At 43.7% G+C, this 17,008-nt stretch overlaps 1 protein-coding gene across 2 annotated transcripts in view; it reads right to left on the bottom strand.

Moving 5' to 3' along the window:
* EIF3M (eukaryotic translation initiation factor 3 subunit M) overlaps window positions 1-17,008 on the bottom strand; it is a 133,121-nt gene that overhangs the window by 78,275 nt on the left and 37,838 nt on the right. For both annotated transcript variants that reach the window (XM_069223511.1, XM_069223512.1), the window contains exons 3-4: window positions 7,401-7,539; window positions 645-768 (exon numbers count right to left, since the gene is read on the bottom strand). In XM_069223511.1, the coding sequence (XP_069079612.1) occupies window positions 645-768; window positions 7,401-7,539 (263 nt within the window). The remainder of the gene's footprint in view (window positions 1-644; window positions 769-7,400; window positions 7,540-17,008) is intronic.

Below are 17,008 nucleotides of genomic sequence, written 5' to 3'. Positions count from 1 at the left end.
GTTGATGTGAGTCCTGTGCTATGTCTGTAGCAGGTGGTACACATAACTTTGTGCATGGCTTTACTGTTCAGAATCAATGTCATGGGTTCAATAATCTGGCACTATTATTAGTATTTGCTCTTTGACACTATAACTACTGCTTGTTCTAAAGCCAACCAATATGATTCTGTACTTAAGTAACAGAGGGGCTCGAAAGGAACAAATACAGCCCTTGAAAACTAGACACCCAGGGGAGTTCATGATAATGAAACCTGCATGGATCCCACTACCATTTCTTAACCATAATGCCTCGCATACCAACAACTTTCTGTGAGAACATGTTTCGAATTTGCAGGCATACATACATCCAGTCAAACAGCCATGGATTAAGGCAGAAACAATGTGTTACGTGTGGTCTTGAATCAGGTGCTGTGTCATTATTTTGTGCCTCGGTTGTTTATATTAAGTACGCCACAGAAAACAATGAAGTGTATATTTTGCTCATCAGGGATGTAGTTTAGTAAACTTTCATGTTAATAGATGTATCTTTGTACTTTAAACTAGTTATTTCAGAAATATATATAATTCAAAGAAAGAAAACGTTATGAGCAACAAATGATAGCCATGATAAGAAGGTTTGACATACTTTCCTCAATGATTCTCACCTGATCAAGGTCCGTGGGAATGTACTGGATGGCATTGCATGCAGTTGCCACTCTAATAAGCCCACAATACACTGTATACCGCACTGGGGCATTTTTGTCCATACCATGGAAAAGATTACTCAATCTGTATGAAAGCAATAGACATTTAATTTAATTTGCAATTTCACATTATCTGTCCATACTCGAAACCATAAAAGACTTAAAGCATTAGCTACCTACAAAAAATGAATCAAAATGTGGTAATAAGGTTAAAACAAAGAATCAAGAAGTGATGCGTGTAGGGCAGAAGTTTTAATTGCTGTCACAAAACTAAATGCTGTGAACTATCTAGGAGTTGGACTTTGGTGTGGTAGAAAGAGATGCATATTAAAAATGGAACAATGCTGTAATTTCATCATCATTTACGACTGTAACAGACACTATTTTCCTCCGAGAGACATATAGCAGCAGACAAAGGCAAACAGAAACAGGGTGTAACGCACAATATTATTGGATCACTTGAAGGGTGCCTTGGTTTAAACGCTCATTACAAAGGGTGCTAATATGCAGCAAACTATTCCCAGAACATAGTGAGAGAACAGATTAAAAACTAAGCCCTAGGAAATCATAAAAAAGGAGGAGTAGAGACATCTGAAGTCCGTCTAAAACCTGGTAACAAGTAGAAAGTTTGGCACTGAGGTCAAATTAATAATATGTTTGTAAGAATCAATTGTTAACTAAGTGTATAATTTAGCTTTGGCAAATATAACCATATCCCCGAAATTAATGTCATTTAGTTCTAGAAAAGTAGTTGATACATACGCTTCTGAATAAAAAATTAAAAAGAAAGACACACAGATACCAATGGCTTAAAACAATTCGAGACAACAGAAGGTATGGAACTTGTAATTAGTGTAGTAACCAGTTTGATGACCACAGGCAACCAAATTACTGGGGCAGTTCACCTCTGCTGTCCCGACACTTCCTTCTTGCACCCAAGGTGAACATCAGGGTGATCACTTCGACATTTGAGATGGCGTAGAGGGACCCAGAGCCCTTCAAGGGTTATTAAGGGGGGTGAAGAGGAACTTACTAACTCAATAACACTTAATATATTAATCTCCAGGCTGTTCTTTGCCTTAGGAAAAAAACACTCGGCAAAATACGACAGTGCTAAATAGTATCTGTAGATGTATTGGAAGAACGTGACAATATTAGTGGACTTGCAATAGCACACGTTCTATCTACGGACTTTGAGGTCTGTCCACATACTTCAAATGCGGGTGTGCCCTCTGATAAATATCAGGATTACATGGTTGGAGTAAGGCGCTTACTAATCTTACAAGCGTTCAAGCCTCTTGAAGGCTTATACACTGAAACCGCGATGATGTGGATATGCCTGCATGTGCACCGCTGTTGCAGCTGGCTGGTCATTTCCTCGCAGTTCCTCCTGAACCCCTCCGGTCGCTTTCCTGTGTTCGCCTTTACAGACTTGCAGGGGGACGCGGCTAGAGCAGAGGATGGTTGCAGCAGCGTCTTGCAGTTGCAAAAGCTCCAGTTATCCCCCAGCCGAGAAAAGGTGCAAGTCCACCCTGACTTTAGCTCAAAAGGGAAACTCCACCAGCAAGTGAGGGGAGTGTCTCAAGAGATTCGAGTTGTCCAGTAGGGCCTACGTTTCGGGATCTCCGGGGACGGTGATGATATGGACAAAAGTCTCATCATGAAGGTGCACTTTGCAGTGCCACAAAGTCTGGGTAATGTGAAAACCTCCGATTGCCATTTTAGTTTAAAAATGCCACTTTAGGTTATGAATGCTACATGCGTTTTGAAGTGGTCAGAAGAAACTACAGGCAAACTGGATTTTTCAGACTTGTTACAAATGTTTTAGACTGAAGAGCTTGAAGCCTGGGACAGCCTTATGCCTTCCTTCACATAACTACTGTTTTCATCTCAACAGCCTACCTCTTCTGTCCTGAAATTTGAGGTTCATTTAAAGAAACCTAACGCTTAAATCCCACATGTGATTTTGCTTGCTTTCATATTAAAGTTGTGCTCCAGCTATAGAACTACTGTTTGAGGACCAGAACTGGAGCAGGAAAGCTTTATTTTGCATGCATGTATCTGGCCTAACCACATGCATCTTTCAAAGGAAAATAAGGTCTGCCTCTTTCAGTTTCAAGTAGACTTAGTCTATCGTGTTTATTAGGTGTTTTAAAACCTATAACGCACAGAGATCAGCCTGAAATAGGGCACAGAGTACTCAGGGCAGTGCAGTGTCCCCTTCCCACCAACAGATAGAGTATTTGTGTACATTTCACCCCACACATCAACCAATCAACAAAACTGACCAGTGTGTAACAGGAAACCTGGAGCCAGCCCAGTCCCATCTGTTTATGGACGGGTATCACACCTTTATCTCTGCGTTATCAAGAAACCCAACAGACTTGGTCAGTTACAATGTCAAAATGGAATCGTCTAATGCTAAACAGTCAGTTCTGCAGTATAAATGCAAGTTTTAGGCAGCAGCCATTCTTTGAGGCTGACAACTCAACCTTTCAGTGGCTTTGTTGCATATTAACTCGTTCCTCTAAGTATCCACTCTCCAACCAACCAGTCACTGCAGTGTTTGTGCTAGTTACTGTGGTGTGTGTGTGTGAGCCTTTTCATGTGAGCCGATTTACTCCCAGCAAGAGCCACGTGTGCTCTTATTCAACTGTGTTGGCACTGGTATTATCATTTTCCTCTGCAGCAACGTTGCATTAGAGAAGCCTTGGAATAATGTTTCCTTGCTATCACAGTCTTCTACACGCAATCCTTTCCCAACATCTGTGTTTTGCATTGCTTCGATAAAAATTATTCATGACTTATTGTATTATTTATAAGCCAGACAAATGAGACAATACACTGGTAAAACTGATAATTCTCTTTTGTGGTGACACTGTAGAACACAGACGTAAAATTGATGATCTCGGGTTTGATCACAGAACTGAGCTGACATCAGTCTAGCTGTTTTAAAAGGAATACTGCAGGCAGCCTTTGATTAGTGTCCACTTCCGTCTCACCAACAGGGCATTGTACTAAGAAACCAACATAGGGAATCTGTTTTTGAAACACCTGTTGGAGAATTTAGTCCACAAAAGATGCTGCTTACATATTTAAGACAGATGACGTCTAGTGATGAGAAAGGCTATATATAGCTTCATGTTTTTCAGTTTGCCGCTGACAGCTTTAGAGCAGAACCTCAACAAGGACAACCCAATACAGCCATGGGACATGAGTAAACATACATCGATATACAGAGTTCATCACGTGGGACTTATTTTAAGACCTACCATCCAGTAGGTATGTGGGCTCTGAATTTCACTTATCTATTTGTTATATAATATTAATTTAAACTTGAATCATATTTCCATTCATCAATAGTGAGACACAGATCTCAAATATCAACATCAGTAAAGATGTTCTGTTGCTCAGTAGATAGAGATCTAGTGCTTCTAGACCTCTCAGTGGCCTTTGCACTAACTTTAGTCCTGTTTTAGTGAGGGTTTGTTTAGCTAACTAAAGCAGAACTGGGCAGCCAGATCATAAAATGTGGTAGACGTTTCATCCTTGGCGTGGTCTCCCCTAACTTTCTGCCTCTATTTCCAAGTTGTTGATGTGTGCTGGACTCTGTTTTTGCTGTTTTTGTTACACTGGGGACTTTACCACTGCTATCCAGTGCTAAAGTGCAAGTGCTCCTATGTAAAATGTATGTGTAATTGGATTTCCATGATTGGCATATTTGATTTACTGGTAAGTCCCTAGTACAGTGCACTAGAGGTGCCCGGGGCCTGTAAATCAAATGCTACTAGTGGGCCTGCAGCACTGGTTGTGCCACCCACCTTAGTAGCCCTGTAAACATGGCTCAGACCTGCCACTGCAGTGTCTGTGTGTGAGATTTTAACTGCCAATTTGACTTAACAAATGTACCCACTTGCCAGGCCTAAATCTTCCCTCTTCTTATAAGTAAGACACCCCTAAAGTAGGCCCTAGGTGGCAGGGTATGTTTAAGGTAGGACATATATTAATGTGTTTTATAAGTCTGACAGTGAAATACTGCCAAATTCGGCTTTCACTGTTGCAAGGCCTATCTCTCATAGGTTAACATGGTGGCTACCTTTAAAAATGATTAAAGCGTAGATTCCCTTTGGGAGCAGATAGACATGTGGAGTTTGGGGTCTTTGAGCTCACAATTTAAAAATACATTTCTTAGTAAAGTTGGTTTTAAGATTGTGTGTTTGAAAATGCCACTTTTAGAAAGTGGGCATTTTCTTGCTTAAACCATTCTGTGACTCTGCCTGTTTGTGGATTCCCTGTCTGGGTCAGTTTGACAGTTGGGGTGTTTGCACCTCTCTCTAGACAGTGACACAAAGGGAGCTGGGGTGTAGCCTGCATATCCTGATGAGCCATCTGTGCTAGGAGGGAGGGAAGGAGTGGTCACTTACACCTGAAAGGGCTGTGCCTACCTCCACACAATGCAGTCTCCAACCCCCTGGTGTGTGTCTGGGGCCTGGCCTGGGTAAGGCAGGATTTCACAAACAATAGAGACTTTCCTTTGAAACAGGCCTACTTCAAAGGCCAAAATGGGTATAAGAAGAGCACCCAAAACCACAGACTTTAGATCACTTATGGACATCAAAAGGAACCTCTGCCTGGAGAAGAGCTGAAGAGTAGTGCTGCCCTGTCTGTGACTGTGCTTTGAGGAGCTATCCTGCAGTTTCTGCTTCTGCCTGTGCAAGGGGACAAAGACTGGACTTTGCTGTGCATTCCTGCTTGTGAAGAAATCGCCAAGGGCTTGTCCTGAGCTTGCTTCCTGTTGTTGAAGTCTCTGGGATATCAAAGACTTCTCCTGCCAGCACCTGACTCTCTGCTCAGACTCCTGCCCTGCCAAGTGGTGCACTATCCAACTCCTGGGGCCTTGGAAGGTGAAGTTGGCAGACCAAAACTGAAAATCCACGCACAGACCGCCATGCGGGGAAAATATCGATGCACCTTCTGAGACGCGGCTGGAATCGCTGTGCCGCCGGCTTCGCAGCTGGAAGATTGACACACGCAGCTGGAAAAATGACATGTAACACCCGTTGGCGGAGGCTGATAACGTTGCATCCCACATAGCGCGGTTTTGCTGATACCGTGCAGCAGGATTTTCGACACAAACATCGCTGGGCATGGAAAAAAAACGACACAAAGCCTGCCAGGACCCGTGTGCTGCCCAGACCGACGCATCGCTCTCCTGCAGAGGGGAAAAATGACGCACGCCGACCCGACCGGAGGAGGAGAAACGACGCACGGTCTCGCTTGAGGGTGAGAAAAATCGATGCAACCTTTTTCGATGCACACTCGCCCATGTGTGTTATTTTGACGCTACACAGGTACTTTTCAACTCTAACAGTGTTTTTACTGTTTACTAACGGATTTAAGACTCTTTCGCTTTTAAAATTAATAACTTGACTTGTGTATGTTGGATTTTTGTCATTTTGGTCTTGTTTTGTTTAGATAAATATTTCCTATTTTTCTAAACCTGTGTTGTGGCTTTTTGTAGTGTTTTCACTGAGTTACTGTGTGTGTTGGTACAAATACTTTACACCTAGACTCTGAAGTTAAGCCTGTCTGCCTGTGCCAAGCTACCAAGGGGGTTAGTGGGGGTTAACCAAGGGCGATTCTTCTTTACCCAGACTAGAGTGAGGGTCCTTGCTTGGAAAGGGGGTAACCTGACTGCCAACCAAAGACCCCATTTTTAACAAAATGGATTACTTTATTTCTCTCAGACCATTAGCAGATCACCGTAGCCTGTCATTCTCCAAAACCTAGGGGCTCTCTTGTACATTTAGGGAGATGCCTTTCAAATCATATTTAGCCTGTTGATAAGAGTGAGAATGTGCATCCAAAAAGAACTACAAATACTTTGACCAGTAACCACACTAACGCTCCAGTGAAAGTTAAACCCAGTTAACATTCACTCTGAAACCTTCTCCTTCCAGATGCATTGCATGTTGGCCCAAATCTATGCCAGCTCCTTTAAACCCCTACTAAGAAGGTATGCAGATGTTTAATATCTGGCATCTCAAGACATAACAGAAAAGCAAATATCTTAAGAACTCTGCACTGGGCATCTCTTCACTTCAGAGTTGGCATTAAACACCTCACCAGAGAACATAAAATCTTTACACCTTTGCAGTCCATCTTTTTTTACATCTAAATTTTTACTATCAGCCAATCAAGACCTTACGTTCTGACAATCCGTTCCTGTTAAATGTTCCATGAACGAGAACAGTTACTTAAGGAGACAGATTCCTCAGCAACTAAACTGTGGAGCTTCAGAAAAGCCATTAAAACATGCATTTTAAGCGATTAACTACTGTTTGTTTCTTTTAGGACTGTTATGCTACTTCCTTAGTCCCAAGACAGGGAGAAGTAGTGCACAATATAGATCTAAATATACCATAACTGAGGTATATGTGCCATAAAAACACTGTCCTTTCGGTTAGGCAGGCAAGCACAATACTTAAAGGCACCGTGCAGTTTCTTTGAAGCAGGAAACTGTGTTGCCAGTCAGCATTGTTTTTTTTCATTGGGTGTTAAAGCTTACTCCAGTTTAGGGCTTATCGCAGCTGTAGCTCATTTTCAGGTTCAATTGGATTTCTTAAGAATAGAAAGTGGTCAATATAAGGTCTGCAAGAGAATGTTAAACACAGTGACAAGATAGTCGAGAAGGTCCACTCAACAAAATTTACTTACATTTGCAGTCTGAGAGAAGGACGCTCACCCTCTCTAAACTTTACTAACTTTTCACACAGGCTTTCGATCAAAGCTTCTTGCTTATCAGATTCCAGGATGAGAAGTAGTGAAACAATGCTGTTCATTACACTTTCAATGTCTACATGAAAATGGATAAAAACAAAGACCACACAATTATAAATAAAGTGCTCTAAAGTCTGACGAAAAATATGATTCACTGTATTCACAGAAAAGCTTTGCAAAGACTTTTTAAGCACCGGTCCCATCACTTAGCTCATTACTAACACAGCTGCAAAGGAAACACTTCCCATGTGGACAAAGGAAACATCAGCAAAATACAAATGTGATCCACTAGCATACTACTTAGACACCTGAGCGGATAAAGACGGCAGCGCAGAAGAGGGATGAGATATAAAGGTAGCAATTTGAATGGCAAGGCTTTGATGCAAACGAGCAGGCAAAGAGATGGAAACTAGATGCCTTATAAAGCATCACATAATAGAAATGTTTGCCTTCTGGACCAAATGTGTGCGAAACTACAACGTCAATGCATCATTATATTGATACGACTTGCAAAAAGCAAATACGAGCTTTTACCAATGCAAATATTATGTCCACTCAATAGTCGGCTGATGTAGGTCTGTACTCGTGTGTTTTTTTTCTGTTTTGTTTTTTTAAAAATGGGGAAGGAGGCATTGGAGAAAACATAGTGGGGAAAAGGTATTGAGCAGGAAACAAATGGCAAAGTCCTTTTTATCTATTTACTGGCTAATCCTGAGCACAGAATTGTGCCATTGAGTCACCTCATTACAATGTATGTTGTCTGCTGAATGGCGGAGGCACTTTTGGGTAGGAAGCATTATCCATTTATGGGTTGTTAGCCTCTGTAGAACTTCATTTCTCCAAGTATCTTAAGAGGGTTTTGTACACAAGCATAGGACAGCTACCTTGGCAACAAAAGCTTATCAAAGACGCAGGAGGAGAAAGAAGACTTAATATTAAGGGTGTGGTGTGTGGAAGGGCCTTGGTATTATAATAATGCATGTTAAACGCAAGACAGGCCAGACTGCATGTAAACACTGATGCATTTAATACGGTTTCCCCGTAATAGAAACAGTGTGTGAAGTGTCTGATGTTCAGAAACTCCATATTTGCAACGTCTGGGTGTCACTATTTCCCATACTATAATGCTATAATTTCAGCCTAATTTGCATCTGTACAATTATTTTGTAGGAGAGACACAGCGCGAAAGACAGTGGAGTGGCAGTAGTCATTGTACAGTTAGGGTAAGAATGCAAAACTTTATTGTTCAGTCAATTAAAAAACTTACAATATTAACAAGATAAAATTCAAACATAAAATATCAGCTGATAAATATCATCGTAGCACATAAGAATACCAGTGGCATCCCTTATAACACACACTTAAAAACTCACTTTAACCACAATCAGATTTCTAAACTTTAGTGGTGAGGTGCTAACACAAGTCAAATCACATAACAATCGCTTTGAACTGATTTTTAAACCCCACATAGTTGTATAGCAGAGATGAGTGTCATAAAAACCGAATTAGGTTTTGATCCACAGTCATAGAGGACTCTTGATAAAGTGCCTAGTGCTTACCTTATTGACAGAAAAATACCAATTATATATATACTGGCCTGTCTAATGTACCTAATGCTTTTTAATCAGAAATTAGCAATACACAAAGACATTTTGCTAAGACCTAATTAAGGATAAAAAAAAAAAAAAATCTATGTGAAAGATGGAACTTCTAAATTAATCATGCTCCTAACCCTGGCAAATCGATTATAATGAGATAGTGCTTCAAGGTCTAGTTTTAACACTCCCATAAACTAAACAAGAACAAATGTGCATTCTTTATACATCGTCCACTTAAGAACAAGCGTCACTGGTAACAAAACCTTTATAACTCAAACTTCGCAAGCTTTGTCTCTGCAATACACAAACATATGAGATTTCCCACAGAGCATCGCATCATCCCCAGAGACAGGCTAGAACTGCTTGACTACAGGTATGTTCAGATGTTCTAATAAAGCACTGTCAACAACCCTTTCCGTTCTGCTGTGAGTGCTGGATAAGTGCAAACAATTTGACAAATGCCTTCCTTTTGATAATTACAAAGCAGACATGCTAACCCGTCTGTCAATCTTTGTAATTTGCCTAAACAAAGACGCAGCAGCTTCGGGTTTAGCCCATACAAATCCCTTAAGTATGGCTGAGTTTAAAGGGGTCCATATCAGCCCATTACCATCCATGCATCAGATCTTTTAGACAGCACTGTTTTGTCCAGTTGAATTTAGAACTCTGTTAAATGCAGATTGAGAAATGGTCATAGCCCATAGCTCCTCTGCCTTGCATGTAATTAAAGCCAAATTAAAATAACTGTGTGCCCTGGTTTTTATTGGTTCACTTTCCACTCAATAGAACTTAAAGTGAGTCTTGGATCACTCCGTAGTTTGTAACAAAGTTTCAAATAAGAACCCAGGCTATTTATGCTCTGCCTTCTAAGGCCAAGCTCTATGCGAATTTGGGCTGGCGGAGATTGACAGGGCAGATTATATAGGTGTTGATATGCCCCTCCAATGGCATTATCAAATAATGTATCCGCCCTTCCTCTCGGTGCCTCCAAGCCATGGAAGGGGACATGCTTAGCCGCCAGTACTTGCAGAAGGGGCTGGAAGGGCAGACCTTTTAAAGAATTGCTTAGTGGGCGAAAAGCAGCGGTGAGGGTGTTATTTCTTTTCACTATTACACTATACTGTTATGTAAAAGCCCCTTAGAGAAAAGGGAAAAAACAAAAACAAAATCACCCGCAAATACTCGTACTACTTCACGGATTCCAAAGCAGTCCCATTTATGTAGAATATGGGCGACGAAGATCTCCTGGTCACTAGCATGGTTTTAGTGTTGTTAAGATTGACACAGTCCGTGATCGGCTGCATACTGAGAGGTTGTATTAATTAAACGCTGAAGACCCACCTTTGTGTAGTTAATCAAGACAACATCGTCAGCATACAACGTGTGAAACAATGAAGCCTGCCACCCTGGGTGAGTGAGAGTTAACAATATATAGGGCTGTTGTCATCTCCGCAAGATACAGATTTAATATGAGCGGGCCCATTCACACCCTTGCTTTAGGTCATTTGTTGTAGGATTTTTTGTTTTCTTTTTCAAACCTTCGTGCCTTTTCTCAACTTTGCTCTTGTCCAGGGGTCCGTATACAATAATTAAAGGGCATTTAAGAGACGATGGCCAATTATCCAGCTTTGTAACTTAGACTACAGGTTGTTTCGCTGTACTGAGTCAAAAGCTGAGCGAAAGTCCACACAACACAGGTGTAAATTGAGAGATAGACTTCTTGCTTACTTAATTATCATGGCCAGGTATGTTATTGGATATAACAAACCGCTTGCAGAAAACAGCCTGATTCATCGGCACCAAAGAACATGTATCGACCCAGCCTGATAATTTGGCCAGAAGGCATTTTACAATCAACCTGTAATTGGATTGTTGTGTTGTTTTTCCTGCTTTGTGTATTGGGGCCAAAATAGACCCGTGCCAGCTGTCTGGGATCTGTAGGTTATTAAGAATATGACTGCAATAAAATTACCAATTCGTTTTCCCAGTAACAATGTTTTTTATTAAATATTGCCTGTAGTGTTAAACCGTCGGGCCCAGGGGCTCCATCACGATGTCCAGCAAAGATTATTTTCCCTACATCTCCTATTGTGACAGAGTCTAATGCTCCTAAGTCCTCCATCTTTGGGGACTCTATTTCCAAGCTCCCTGCAGGAATTCTACGCCACCGTACATTTCCTGTAAGTAAGCTGACCAAGCCGCTTCCGATATAGTGGATATCAAAGGAGACAGCCTCAAGCCAGCAGCATGATTCCCTAATAGCCAGAGCTCTATGGCCTCACTGTGTCTGGTGGACGAGAGTATTTTGCACCAATATGACTTGGCCTCAGATACAGCTGACTCCCAAAGGACTCTCTTTGTATAATTATCTCAGCTTTGGGAGTATTTCCCTCTCAATGGCAGGGTCAGAATTAATTTTAAACAGCCATAAAGCATGGTTCAACTTCCTTTTAGCTGTTTTTAGTTGGTCAGAGACCAGTCTGGGCCTAGCATGAGCCCACACTGGAGGGGTTAAGACCCTTCGGACACAATCTTGATTCTCCACGAGTAGCTTAGTGAATTGGTCCCACTGAATCAATAGGCTTAGGGTTGGTCACGTAGCAGTTCCCACTGGAGTCGGGCTTGATGATCCACATACTCAATGGAGTCAAATGTCCACTGCAGCCTTCTGTAGTTGGTCGTAGACATTGAACTAACATCCCGCTTAATTAGATCATGCAAGGTGACGTACAGGTTTAACTGAATCCTCTGTGGTTGTTGATAACTTTCCAGCATACTTCCTAGGGTGAAGTACGGCACCATATGAAATAAAGGATGAGACACTAAAGTATAGTCAATAACTGTATTATAGATTGCCGAGCAGTGAGTAGGACGGGCCGGAATATCTGGTTCAATACCCTCCGTTCAAGACACACTGGCCTCGGTGCTCTACCTCACCTATAAATTGTTGCCCACTTGCAGTAAGTGTTCTGTCGCACTTTTCATTGAATAGAAATTTTTTGACTTGATAAGTTTCTTTAAGATCCGTGCAGGGTAAAAGAGTTAAGGGGTGGTGGTGGTGAAAAGAAGCATTTTTCGATTTGAGTACTAATTAGAAATTTTGCTTGTGTCTACAGCCAGAACTGCTGAACAGATTTATATCAGACTTGGCAATAAACTAGACCTTTACTCAGAAAGCAGCCTTTTGTTGGATTGTTGTAAACCCGTCAAGTAGTTTTTCAGTTACTTCTGACAGACACGCTTTAAAGGGTTAACACGTTTGAATGTCTGTCGTTTTAAATCTCCTATCATGACTTTCAATTCCTGTAACTCACACTTTGAATAGTTTAGGAAGAATGAAGGGCTCAATTTTTTTTCCAGCCATCTTAAAACTATAAAAATCTGCACAGCCTTGGGGGTCCTCCTTCAGAGGTGTTCAACCCCAGGACAGGTGGGGGTGGAAAGATCAATAGGGGTAAAAAACATGAGCACTATACTACGATAAAATACAGGAAAAAAGCATGTGATTCATGAGTCAGAAAGAGATAATGGTCATGCAAGCAGCTGTTTTAGAAGTGGATTGCTCGGGCATTTTTAGAAAAACCACAAGTCACATATTACACAAGTTTTACAAATGCAGACAAAAAGAAAGATAAATACAGCATGTAAGGCAGAGAGATAGGAATGTGTTCAGTGAGGTTGAGCTGATGGCAGAGGATTGAACGGCGGGCCAAGCCCGGTGCTCAGTCCCCACTGTGTGGGGGTGGAAGCATTATATTGTGCCCAGCCACCACTGCGCACAGTCAAAGGCTGCACAATGCAGAGGACCTTGACAGAGGTTAGTTCCTTGCCCAGCCTTTCCTGTGCATAGCACAAACCAGGGTTGAAAAATGAAATTCAGTGAACAAATATTTATTTATTTTTAAATTGGACTATGGTAAGAAATCCACCAGTATGGTTACAAACGCACGCTATAATGTCCAACAACCGCCATGCTCAAAATACTAATTTGCATTAGGTACAGACACAAAGACAGAAGCGAACAAAAGAACAACAAGGCAGATGGGGTTTTGGTGAGTGTTGTGCGATTGTAATCACAAATGACAAAATGTAATAGTTTGCCACGGGTATGAGTGACAACCGAATTATTTTTAAAGAATTATTCGTCTTCCCTGATTGGCCACTCTAAGCATCATAGAACTACAGCATTCTTCCCCAAATAGTGGTGGTCGAATGCAACTGAGGTGAACACAGCTGTGACAAGTACTTGCACCCTGATCACAGTTCAGCTGAACAGTCTGACCTAGAGACCTCCGCTCGGATTCACACGAAGGTGGGCCGCCGCTCTCGGAGGGAAGCCGGGGGAGCACTCACCTCTCCGGCAGCCCGCAGCTCGCAGCTCCAGCGGCGCCTGAGGGCCCGAATCCTTCCCCGCCACCAGGACTTCCTCCCAGGACTTCCTCACCTCGGTGGAGCGCTGCTTGCGTAGCACAGCTCCGTTCCGGTCAGGTCCAGGTCCACGCTCCGGCCGGTTCACGGGTGGCTCCTGGCGACTTCCTCGCCGAATCTGGGATTCGCTGTCCTGCAACGACGGGAATCGCCCCAAGCCCCGCACTTTCGTCGGCTTCAAACCCACTCTGTGGGCGGAGAACAGCAGCTTAAAAAAAAAAGTTTGGCTCGGTGTGGTCGGTGAGGAGAGTCCCGAGGTCGTCGGAAAGACGAAAGCCGCAGCCTAGGTGCGGCCAGAAAGGGAAGACCTTCTCAGGGGAATTTTAACCGCGTGTTTTCCTTGAAAGAGAGCAGGCAGGAGTTGCCGTGGCCCCGACGGACCGGAGGAGCTGGTGAACAGGTGCCGGACCGCTGGAAACCTCCTGGCCGCAGAGTCGCCGCCCTCCTGTGACACACCGGCCGGACTGCACACCCTGGGCTCCCAGTCAGCTGCACAAGCCCTGGTACCACACAACCGACGTGCAGTCAACCATATAACTAAGGGGACGACCTACAAGCAACCTGACAAGCCAACGCAGACATCTTGAGACGGCATAAATCATCACACGAGTAAGAGATCTTCGGACACGACATTAAAACTTTTTAGCTCCACAGAGAGTGGCAAAACTTCACAGAAAAAAAAAAGTTCGCTGCTTGCTTTATGGCTGTTTTGTAATTCTTTCTAGTTAGCATCGAAGGCGAAGCGCCCCTGCCATTTACAGAGACTGAACCACATCACCACGAGAATCCAACATCACCATAGGGTGCCACCCTTTGACCCTTCACGAAGTAATATTTGGCAGGCCGTCCCTTGCTGGTTTGTTCGTGGAAGCGGACCGCCGAATCCTAAAACAAAGAGAAGGAGAGGAAACAATAAACAAAGAGAGACCAAACTAAATAAGGAACCATAACCAGGGGATATCGTCGGATTTGCTGTTTGCTGCTGGTTTGCCTTTGGACTCTCCTGCGGGTCCCGCTGCGGCGTGAGATCCGCTTGTGCAAAACCTACGGACAGTTTCAGTGAGGGACTGGGCGAGTGCAGGGCTGCGAGCGTCGGGACAGGACTACGTCTCCCAGCAGTCCTGTTAACCCACGCCTCCTGTCACCTGGCCGCTCTCCCCCACTCATAGCTTAACTTTTCTCTTATAAATTCAAACAGCTACTTCCGCGTCGCGGGAGCGCCCGGGGATAAGCCCGGGGATAAGCCCGGGACAAGGGCGGGACCGTCTGTGGCCGTCAGGGCACGCAGGAGGCTGGGCTGGGCCCACTCTCTTTCACCTGCATTTCCTTGATCCTACTTGGTATGCGAAAAAGGTTCTGGGTATGCCATCATCAGCCCTAGGTGGAACAGCAGCGAAGGAGGGGGGAGCCAACACTGGGACTCTGGACAATTACTTTAAATCGGTAAAGGGTGATGGGGGAATCGAAACCTCTCTGGAGATGCGTAGGACAGAGCGTCATCGCTCGATTGAACACATGAAAAATAGGCCCCTCAGTGACATAACTCCCTATCCTATCTCCCAAGAGGAAGGTTCCCTCAATGGCAGCCCGGATCTTTCATCCCAAGAAGACGTTCCCCTATTACTCCGGGATAGTTCTCCCATTTCTGGCCCACCTCCCAAACAAACTACGGACACCACTCCACTATTAGTTGCCAGTAGTTCGGCAGTTGACTTATTCACCCAAACACACACCAGAGCCAAAATCAAGATTAATAAGCTAAAGCAAACTGTGGTGGCAGAGGGGTATGACCTACCACCAAATAAACGCAGAAGGAAGATGAGGGGTGGTCAGGGGAAGAAAAAGATCCCCCACTCTGATTTTGGAAAGTCATTCAAGTCCGTACCTATGTTGGACAGGCCTTTAGTTAATGTGCAGAAGGCTACTCCCCCCAAGGGTACCAATATTATTACCACTGCTTCCATTAGCGACAAAGGGAAGAGCCCACTTAACACATTACTTCCCGGTAGCTCTTTGGGGAGCATTGAATCCTTAATTAGATCACTCTTGTTGCCCATTAGCGAGAGCTTGCAGAAAATAGAATTCAGGCTGACCATTCTGGAGGCAACTTTAACCACCCTGAAAATTTTGGACAACAAACAGAGTAGAACCACTGAGTCCAATCTACCAATAGGAACCTTCCCCAATATACAAAACCCACCGATCCACACGGGGCCTCCCTTGGGCACCACTGCCGCCCCTCTTTTACAGCCACCTATGGCTATCCCAGTTCCAATTTTACCTATTAACTCTAACATCCTACCATCAGAAACAGATGGCCCAGCACTCCAACGTATACTCCCTGGTAAGCCTGCCCCTAGACCACGAGGACCCGACTTACCACCAGAGGCTAACAGCCTCATGGTGGTGTTGGCTGGTGTTCCCTCTCTAGAATTGGGTGAAAATGAGAACTATCACTCACTCAAGAGGAAAACCATTAAATGGTTAAATTGGAACAGACCTCTTCCAGCTCACCTCAACAATGAGATCATTATGGTAAGAAGGGTACCATGGTTGGGGAAGTCGGGGAAATCAATAGCAGGGGACTGTATCATTGTGTCTTTTCGAGACCCTGGAACAGTACTATACATTTGTGCTGGGTCAAATAGATCACTGGATTCTACCATACAGACTTTGCCAGTTTCTTTCTTTTTCCCTCCCATTCGCTTGCACTATGACTTGTCACAAGGTAACTGGACAAGGGTGGAACGAAGATCTAGACATAGGGGATATGCTCCACGTCCAGTTTATCGACCTTCGGAGACTCCCTTTTTGGACCACAATCGTTTTAACTGTCTGAATGGTCTGGATGGTGTGGACTGACTGCCCCCAAACCCGAACTCAAATCCTGTGACCTCGGATAATGGTCCCAGTAAACTGCCTGATCCGGCTGAACCCACTTCTGAAAATGACCCTGTTAGAGTAATTGGTGTAGTTTCTGGTTTTGGTACTGGCTCTTCCCCCCACTCCATCCCTGCAATCTGTTCTGTGGCTTCTCCAGCGCACATGAGACTAATTTGGTGGAATGTGGCTGGTTTAGCCAGCAAACTGGGCACCCAAGATTGGATAACTTACATTGAGTCCGGGGATGTTTGCATGTTCCAAGAGACTTGGGCAAGGGAAGATTACAACCATCAAGGTTACGAGTCATTTTCCATCTCGGCTAGGTGGGAGGGTAAGGGCCGCCCCTCTGGTGGACTCACAACTTGGGTGGCTTCCCACTTAGGATGTCAGGCTTCACGCCTACCGGTGCCATCAGATGATATCCTAGTGGTTTTATTAGCCTGGCCGAACCTAGCGAAACTTGCCCTGATAAACATTTACTCCAGGCCAGTGGGACCTTCGCGTGAATCCCCCACTATAGAGGAGCTCTCAGTATATTTAGCGGAAATGCCAAGAGATATCCCTTACATAGTGGGAGGGGATTTAAATTCCCATTTCGAGCCGTTGGTCGGTCTCGTAGAGGGATTTCCCATGGAA

This window comes from Pleurodeles waltl, chromosome 3_1 (genome assembly GCF_031143425.1).
Source record: "Pleurodeles waltl isolate 20211129_DDA chromosome 3_1, aPleWal1.hap1.20221129, whole genome shotgun sequence".
Taxonomy (NCBI): domain Eukaryota; kingdom Metazoa; phylum Chordata; class Amphibia; order Caudata; family Salamandridae; genus Pleurodeles; species Pleurodeles waltl.
The sequence above is the reverse complement of the archived record's forward strand: the minus strand, read 5'-3'. Positions and strand labels throughout refer to the sequence as shown.